The following is a 9,930-nucleotide window of genomic DNA, read 5'->3' as shown; positions in this document are numbered from 1 at the left end:
GGATCCCTAATTCTCTAGTAAAATTCTAATATGTACTGTCAAGTAGAAATTTGAACAAATAACTAAACCTTCAAACATTAACTTTCAAATGTGGATCGGAACAAGTTAAAACTCAATATAAATATAAGTCTCTAAATGTTGGCATAAATAATTCTTATTCAAAGACAGATGCAAATTAAGTTTTAAATAAGAAAAAGGTCTTAAATCATCAAGTGTATATGTCTAAAGGAGAAACAAAGATCAAGTTGGACCATAATGTCCTTCAATCGCAGGAACAAGCTGAACTGAGACCATTAGGACCTACAAACATCTGATGTGCAGAATTGTTAAATAAAATTTTAACTGAATATATGCCCATGGTAAAGCCATGTGTTTGAATGAGTAAGAACAAAAGATTTCTTTACGTTTTCCATTTCGTACTAAGTTGCGTGTTTTTAATTTTAACCAGAGTTTCTTCAAAAAGTAGTAATTAACAGCAGATTCTTAAATCTATTGAAAAGTCATAAATCCATACATGAACTCTATCCTGTAGAACGAATATGTTAAACCTGAAAAGTCCAACCTCAATTATATCCACCGTCAATGAATAACGAAAGTATATGTTACGTCAAAGATAAACTGCATAGAGACATCTAGTCTAAGGAAAACAAAATATAGTACACCAAATCAAACCAACTAAATCCAGACCCAACTATCTTCTGTTTCTTCGGGTCAGTTGGGCAAACGGGGCAAAACTGGGCAAAACGGGGCCAGGACCAGTCCTGACCCAGTTTTGTGCTAAACTAGTTTTGTTTTGGATCAGACCCCCTGGTCCAAAAAAAAAAAAAACTAGTTTAGTGACACTATTTGAGCACAAAAAATAGGGTTAGATCCAGCCCAGAATTTTGACAAATAAGAAACAAAACAAAATTAGATCAGTCCTGTCCTAATTTTACAAAGTTGTCAAACACTCCCTTCTAGTTTATATTGCCAACTTAAACATTATACTTCAATTATACAGCAGGACGAAGGAGAATGACTTAAGGTTACATACTCTTCCGAAGAAAAATAATGTGTGCTCACAATAGAAACGAGAATGACTTAAGGTTACCTAGTATCCGGAAGAAAAATAATGTGTGCTCACAATAGATGTATTAGATTATTGATGTAGTCACAAGACTCTTGGTATCGCAATCTGTAGTACTTGAAATTTGGATCTCATGACCTAGAAATAGCTTTTATAATATAAAAATGGTTAAACAGATGTATTTTGTTGGCTCACAAAAGAACTGAAGAGTATTAAATAAGTATCCAGCTTGTGCATATAAGACACGGATAATGTAATTTAAGTAATGGGATCTTTAAACCTACAGTCAGCAATAGCACGTAAAAGAGTCAAAACAACTATATATCTCGTCAACTGCGTGAACTCTTTATCCATTTTGCTCCCTGAGTATCAGATGCCCTTATCATTTGGCTCCTCATAACCAATAAAAAGACTGAAATGTTAAAAAAAACTGTTACTACAACATCCTCATCAAAATCTTGATTCTTCACTATATATATCATCCCAAAACAACCACCACCACATACCAATCTTTGTATAATTGGCTAACAATCTAGATTATGAGATCAATCCATACTATATGGTAACGCATAATTTTTTGAAAATCATGCAATCCGAGTATAATGAGTTGGTATCCAGTCTACTTAGAGCATCATGAGCTGGTGCTTAAATTTGATATGCCGTAATAAGTATCGTATATGCAGGGGAAAGCATCAGTTCATGAACATATAAGATTGTCTTGCTAGAAAGTTTCAGCTAAAAAAATAAATTACATAAATATATAATTGCAGATAGTTATTTAAACGAACATTGACCAGCTAAGTGCTAGATGCTTCTTCAGAACTTTTTATTACTAGTGACATCAACTAGTTCACAAACTCGATTCCTGTCAAAGGCTGACCAGAATGAAGCTGAAGAGCACAATTGCCTACAATCTGCAATAATAAATAATGTATAGATTGAGAAAAGAAAAACTAATCAGGATAGAGGAAAAACAGCATCTTTTAGCAATCTAAAGGCATTCAACATCTTTTAGTACTATAAACGCATTTTGTTTGAGTCCTATTCAACATTCTGATTAATAATTTCTTTTTAAATTTTTCAAAAAAAAGGGCATCAGTGTACACTTGGATACATCAGTTTTATAATTATTTTTGACAGTATATTTAAGTGTTGATGTATTCTTAAAGTTAAAGCTACATAACTTGGATAAAATTAATCAGGAAGATCTGTGGTTGTAATTATAAGTTTACAAATCGGCAGGTAAGTTTCAGAAATAACTAGAATTTAATTGGATTTTTTAATTTTTGGATGAAATTATTATCAGAATAAAGATTGCTCACTGATTTTATTAAATTATGGACCAGCCCTATTTAACATAATGTCCTGGTATTATCTACTGAAAACAGTTCGTGCACACAAAGCTAGAGAATTACAAATTTTACAGTTTTCCAGAACACAATTTTTCCAACAAAATTGAAAGAGATCAGTTCTACAAACAGGCCCAAATTTTTGCTGTTTATAGGTCACCTAAAATTCCTACTTTCCCCAAAATTCTACAATCCAGACCCTGTACCTTCCCCCAAAATTGTAATTTAACCTGTTTTTGGATTATAGCATGTTTGAAGGTTGAAAAAAACAATAAAAGATAATTACAGATTGTAGAACCTTAGTTTAGCCTGGTTGGATGTTTTCTTGGGTATTAATAGTTAGAAAAAAAAAGCTTAAGATCAATTTTTATGTTTACTAAATTGATTTGCTACAATAGGCAATTTTCAAAATTGAGAAAATTGACTGGACTGGATTATCATCTTATTAGCAAGGATTTTGTTTTGTTCTCAGCTCCAAGCACAATTCAATATTACTAGATATATAGTTTGAAAATTCTGCATGCTGAATAATTTATTTCTTGTATTATGTTTCCAAAAATAAATCTATAGCTTTCACTCTACTATGTTATATTTTGTTTTATGCAAACATTGGATCAATTAGAGCAGAATATCATCTTCTTAGCAAGGATTTGATTCATTCAGCTGTAAGTAGGATCTTAACTAGATAATTTGAAGATTATACATGCTTGATAATTTATTTACAATATCATGTTTCTAATTTAAAATCTATGAATTCCACAATTAATATCCTCCATTTTGTGTAGCAAATATTGGATCAGACATCCAGCTATTTTTGCATAGATTTCACATCAGTGCTTGCTCGAGTTTTCATTACTATGCTGTAATTAGTTAACGTATTCGTTGAAACTCCATGACTTATTTAGAAATTTATTGTATTCATCTTCCTGATTAATATTAAAAAGATTTACAGATGTTATTCTTCCAATGTATGTTGCAGACCTGGGGGTGTGACAGTTTTCATTTCTTATCTCTTCCAACTTCCAAGTTCATAGAATTTATCAGAAAAACCATGCAACAAGTGACAAATTAGAAGAATATGATAAACAAAAGAGAATATAACATAAGTCCCATACATCAAAGCAAGACATACCATGCAATCCAATCCTATCATTGGCCCAGATAATAGCAGCAAGGAAAAGAAATAAAGTGATGACTGACACAGTGACACTATTTGATAAAGTCGGCTTTTATTACGGGGATTTAAGCACACGCAGTTCCAATTACTGGGGAACCTTTTACCTCCTCTGGCTTTTTTTAAGACATAACACCCATTTTATTTTAAACCCTTCTCCAGACAAAGGAGAATATTCAGCTCAAAAGTTTCAGTATTTTACAGAGGAAAGGTTGTAAAATCAAGTTGAGGACTTTCTAATTCACTAATATTTTTTGTATATATTTTCGGTCCCTGCAAAGATAAAATTAGATGTAATTATCTGTGAAGCCTCCAAGTTAATTAGAGTGTTTGTACCCATTTTTAGCATTAGGCAATGTAATAAATATGGAAATATATAGTTATAAATGGACTGATGTTGTTTACAAAGAACAGGGATTTGGTATATGCTCGATTTCCAAAAGATAAAATAAAACTAAAAATCTGGATGTGGCTGCTAAATATGTCACATTGCTTTTAAGCTTACTTTTAGCACACTATGAGTTACCATCATAGGAGTATCACTCCATTTTTATCCTTGACGCGTGCTTCCACAAGTTATCTTCAAATAGCTCTGTAGTCTCCACGATTATTTACAACTTCACCTAACCTTTAAACCTGAGTGGTCCATGGCTTTCTGCCCTATCTATTCAATTGCCCGCTGTCCATTCAATTACCTACAAAATCCTGAGTCTCTCTCACACCAAGAGGCTAGAAACTCTCCTTACCAAACAGATTTGTCAAGCTACTTCTGGTTGCAAGAGTGTACAAAGTTAGGTCATCCACTATGCTTTAGGCAAAGTCATGTATAGTGCCTAAGCCACAGTAAACTTCGGTTAACAAGTGTAGTGTAGAGTTTGCTCAGTCCCAACTCTAATGCTTGCTCAAAAATATTTTTTTCTTTTGTTGCACTGTAAGAACCATTAACAAAAAAAGAGTAAATTTCATAGCCAAATCTATCCAACAAGAAAAGGCTCAATAGACTCCATCTTTGAACGTCAAGTAAGAAGCTGTTTGAGAAACTTTACAGGTACCTTGGCCATTTTCCTGTAGGAATATTCAGTGACCCCCGCAACATGTGGTGTGATCAAGACATTAGGAAACTTGAGAATAGGATCATCAGGATCAAATGGCTCCGTCCATGCAACATCGATTGCTAAGCCGCCTAAATGACCTGATCGAAGATGATCGAAAACAGCCTTGTAGTCTAGGATTCGTCCACGAGAAACATTTACGAGAAGGGAGCCCTAGAAACACATCAAGACGCAGAAACAAAGTTAAATTAGATTGCAAGATGATTATAGTTCAAGCCATTACGTACAGATATACTTAAATTAGACTAACTTGCATTCTAGGAACACAAAATTCATGAGCAAGTGTCCAAGTATTTTAATGATATGAGCATAAGTCTTCATAAATGTGACTGTTAACGCACAAGAAATATACAAACCTTTCGCATATGAGAAAGAAGTTTTCCATCTACAATACCAGCCTGAAAGTTGCACAAATCAGTGAAATTTATAAGTGAAGACATAAAAATTTTCATAGAAACCAAATGACTAGGAACTTGAAACTGACTGTTTCAGCATTCAATTGCAAGCAGGGAACCACTATGTCAGCCTCTCCAGCAAATTCATATATACTTTCTGGACCACCTTTCTTATCGATTAATCCATCGATTTCATCATCTTCAACACTCGAGTCTGTAAATATAATAGTTAGTAGAATTGATCTAAAAGTTTTGAAAAACTCATACTGTCATTTGTACAAAAAAGTTACCATAGAATTCAGTCTCTATCATACCATCAAGGTTTTCAGAATTCATAGACCATCTTCTTTTTGTTCCAATGATCTTCACACCAAATGGCCGCAATCTCTTTGCAAGTTCTACTCCTATGGCTCCAAATCCTATAATTAAAACCTACAGGTAAAGTAATTGAGAAAAATTATTCACTGTCATCATATATCTGTATTTAGTGCTCAGCTTGCTGGAACTACATGCCAAAACTAATCTTGAAAAATGAGAAAATAAGAGAAACATACTATACACAGTTGGAACTTCATCTAGCCCCTACATGGTAAGGAGGTAATTAAAGTATTGTTTAAGAATGGTCCATTTTCTGGTCAGTCACAGCCAACAGTGTAGTTATGCGCTTTAATCAACTCAGTAAGGATGACATGTTTCAAGTTGGAGGCACCAACATAATTCCATGACTTCAGTCTATCTCGCTACCTATTTAACACTGAAATCTAGCGATTTAAGGTTAGATCTTAGAACAGTATAAAGTCACAAAAAGATGAAGGCATTTGCAGGAAGTCCCGGGCAGCTTTAAATATTGATTTCATAGGGAAAGCTCCTTTGAGATGGTTGACATGTGGAAGAGATAAATGAGAATTCCAGTTAAAAGGAGTGTCAGGATAGTAGTGGTGGGAGTAACAAGGACTATTTGTAGCCTAAATGAACATGTGTTGAGAAAAAAAATGTAGTGGTTAATTCAACAACAGAAATGACATTCGAAGAAACTGAGTGGAGAAAAATAACCCATGTAATCGATCCTGAGTAATTAGGAGGCAATTTTATGACTGTTATTACTGTTACGTTGTTATTTAAACTAAAGCCTCACATTTATAGGTGATAACTTTAATGAGCGATCGTGAGAACCGAAAGAAGATAATAGCACAAGTGAATAATGTAGTCGATGAAATTATTGAATGTCTGTCAATGAGTATTTAACCCTGGCAGTGGAAGAATAAGACCAGTCATCTAGAAAGCCTACTGGAGAGAGGTTCTTATATATCAAAAGAGCACAAGCCTGCGCAGGCAAAATTATATGCAGTCAACCCAATAGCAACTCTTAATTTGTAGAGTCCAAAATATACATGCAATGCTCTTTGAGGCATAGTAAGGATAAACATTGCCTATTAACCAACTTAATATGGATCTATGCACGGGAGGAGTTTCGGTTATCCTAGAGCAAAGCCTATTTATCAAAAATTTAGTCCTCACTAAAGCAAAACTGCAAAGCTATATAATTAACAATTCAAAATGGATATAAAATGGTGTACGAGAATTATATCATCAATGTGAAGAAGAAATGTGACGTACTGTTTTTCCAAGTAGCGTTTCTCCAGTTGGCATTCCTAAATCTTTGTTCTTCACAGCAGCTTCCATCTCCTTCTGCAATAAGATAATTGTGATGCCGAATCAAAACACAAGGTGCAACAAGCATTAAAAGTAAAAAGATGGCAACCTGCAAAGAAAAATAAGCTGTAAAATTTTGTGAGTTGTGTCATCAAATCCGACCCCAAACACAAAAAACCTAAGTTGAATGGGTAGGGGTAAAGATGCAAGTACAGGTGCAGGTGCGAGGACAGGACACGGTAAATTTATAAAAAGTAGGTTACAGGGACACAGCTAAAACTCATGGGATATAATCATAGTTCTGAGCTATATATGTCAATAATCATTTTTAATCATAGCTCTTAAAGATGAAACGAACTTGAACCTTATCCAACAAGTTAAAAAATGGATGTGAAGTGTCAGGTATCGGTATGATACGTGTTGGGTATGGGTACAGCTCCATATTAGAAGTAATCAGGTAACATAGCAACACACTATAAGAATAAGGTCAGAATAATAGGGGTCAATTGGGGAAAGACTACCCCCCAGAAAAATTCAACCACTTGTTGATGGACCCCTTGTAGTCCTATTGCTGCAAATTAACCCCTTGAGAGTGAAATTTATTGGCTTTTTTACCATCAGAGAGAGAGAAATTTGTTTTTGACAAATAGACCTCTTGAGGGTAAAAGAGTCAAAAATATTCACCGAGGGGAGTCTATCTGCAACAATAGAAGTACAGGGGGTCTATCCACAGTTAACCCTTATAAAACACTTCAAAGTCCACATGGAACTTATATAAAACTTATCGCAGCAAAATGCATCAGCAAGACACAACTTCCTATAGATTATTAGCTTCATATGAAGCACCTGCTTCCGGAGAAGACCCAGCATCAAGTATACCGCCATTTCAGCACATGATGCGGCATTTCCAGTTGCACTTCCAGGAATTCTTGCAACTTTAATATTATGCTGTGTGGCAGCATCAATATCAACACCTATATAAACCAAAAAAGGAGGATATTAAAATGATTTGAATAATTAAACAAAGGAAATCAATGGCTGTTTTGGTCGGAGAATGTAACAAACTCCAAGAACATGAAGCCTTAAAAACAAGGGATAATATAATTTGCCTTCAAGTCCAACACCGTATTGCATCACAAGCTTCATCTCAGATGCCTTCGCAATAAGATCTGCATTCATCTGGCACATCTTAACTACACAAAGATGGTATTTCCCAATAACATTAGGTACATCATCAAGAGCAACATCATCAACCTGCAAGAAGAAAAACAAAATTACACACAAAGAGGAGAACTAGACCTACACTAGAAGATCTGATTTAAAAATAATTTCACATACGAAACTAAGAAAGGCATCGAGCCAAATTATATAATCACATTAAAAATAAACTAGTTTTCTTTTCCTTTTTCCTTTTTTTAGTTACATGTAACTGGGCTAGTTGATGTAAAGGATTTGAATGAAGTGGAAAATTCTCAGTTTGATATGTATAACAATAAAAGACCAGAAAATTATAACAATTATTAAAGACAAGCTGTATTAAAGCAATTAGATCAAGAAGAACCAACACAAGGATAAAAGAGTAGACTCCTTGTCAGGATTCGACATAGCAAGAGATTTAGCCTCACATAGCCACATGCAAACAGATATACATGACATAACAAATTGCTCACCATGATTTTTACAGCAGCTACGTGATGAATACAAGTGAACATGAGTGACAAATAAACCAATAGCTCGAACTAAATCTTCCTCTAAAGATGACCATAAGTCAGCTTTTGTAAGAGTGCAATGTAGGCAACCAAAAAAAGTTCATTTAAGGCTAAAGCTTTAAGCATTATTTTTGGGAAACAACAGCTGCCAGCTATGTTGACTGTTGATTAAGATTTATCAGTAATAATCTGATGACATAAAACCAGACAATTTATTGTACGTTTTAAGTAAAAACAGTCAGTTAGACATTTACAAGTAAATGGGTGGCCCACAACATGAGGCTTCCACCGCTATGAGCTCTGAGAAGAGTCAAATGTACGCATCCTTACCCCTACATGTAGATAGACTGTTTTCCAAAATTTGTGACCGCCAGGTCACAAGGCAGCAACCTTACTATTGTGTCAAGGCTCACCCTCAAAAGGGCAGTCCAGTTCATGAGGCTCCCACTATTGTGGGCTCTAGAGAGGGTTAAATGTACGCAATCTTACCCCCACATACAGAGAGGCTGTTTCCAAGATTCGAACCCACAAGGCAGCAACTTTATCATTGCTCCAAGGCTCACCTAAAATCAATATGGGGGAAGCTAACATGCACTGTAGATATTTGTAGCAAATATCTCAGCTAAGTTACATAATATGGATCCAAGTATTGGATTTTATATGATACAGATATGCAATTATGCAAAATCTCAGTAAATAACAGATGTGGATTCTCCATGGATTAGTCAATTAAATAAATATCTTAGCTTATATTATATACAGTAATAACATAGTTCAACCAAGGAAGCAAGTTTCGTATACTTTGTGCAGGAATAGGAAATACAGGGACTTCTATTTTATCTTCTTCCATAAAGCCATTTTGTTTTTGCTGCTTTAGTAGGACAACTGATGCAACCTACTATTCATGGTTTGATTTCTGATGTGCATAAAGGTCATTGCTCATATTATTTGTAAAGCAAGGAAGTACACATAATTTTCTCTATACTCTTAAACCAACCATTTCTTTTTTGCTTCTTTTGGCATTAATGGCATCACTGAAATTTACAGACAGCTATGCCTGGGTTAATTTGTAAGGTCGATAACGGTTATCAGCTGCTTGTGTGTGTGGGTGTCTGAGCGAGTGTGTGTGGGTGTCTGAGCGAGTGTGCAAGCATACATGATGGTCCTTTCCTTGCTATATTACTGCTGACCTTAAATTTGGTTGCAGGAGGCTACAATACGATACTTCACTCTGATGTAGTAGAGTATGCGTGGTGACTTTCTTTATCTGCTTCTGTAAACCGTTCCACTTTTTATTCTTTTGTGGTGACACTGATACCAAGCAGTAGTGATGCGCCCTTTCATCTAATGCAGGGTGTGTCCAGGTCACGTATGTGGAGAGGCCTTCCTATCAGTCACAATGGACGGGTAGGCCTCACCACTCTTTCTCTATTTCAGCTGATTGAGTTATCACTCAATAAAAATAAATACAC

General features: G+C 34.9%; 1 protein-coding gene across 2 annotated transcripts in view; it reads right to left on the bottom strand.

Annotated features, from left to right (window-relative positions):
- Positions 1–1,624: 1,624 nt before the first annotated feature.
- LOC109827089 (hydroxypyruvate reductase) overlaps positions 1,625–9,930 on the bottom strand; it is a 12,455-nt gene continuing 4,149 nt past the window's right edge. Inside the window, exons 3-10 of one of the 2 annotated variants that reach the window (XM_020394051.1) lie at positions 7,859–8,003; positions 7,596–7,723; positions 6,714–6,785; positions 5,387–5,528; positions 5,186–5,310; positions 5,058–5,099; positions 4,642–4,854; positions 1,625–1,980 (exon numbers count right to left, since the gene is read on the bottom strand). In XM_020394051.1, the coding sequence (XP_020249640.1) occupies positions 1,912–1,980; positions 4,642–4,854; positions 5,058–5,099; positions 5,186–5,310; positions 5,387–5,528; positions 6,714–6,785; positions 7,596–7,723; positions 7,859–8,003 (936 nt within the window). In that variant the 3' untranslated portion in view covers positions 1,625–1,911. The remainder of the gene's footprint in view (positions 1,981–4,641; positions 4,855–5,057; positions 5,100–5,185; positions 5,311–5,386; positions 5,529–6,713; positions 6,786–7,595; positions 7,724–7,858; positions 8,004–9,930) is intronic. The other variant, XM_020394052.1, reaches the window with a different exon arrangement.

Source organism: Asparagus officinalis, unplaced genomic scaffold (assembly GCF_001876935.1).
Source record: "Asparagus officinalis unplaced genomic scaffold, Aspof.V1 AsparagusV1_Un17, whole genome shotgun sequence".
Taxonomy (NCBI): Eukaryota; Viridiplantae; Streptophyta; class Magnoliopsida; order Asparagales; family Asparagaceae; genus Asparagus; species Asparagus officinalis.
The sequence above is the reverse complement of the archived record's forward strand: the minus strand, read 5'-3'. Positions and strand labels throughout refer to the sequence as shown.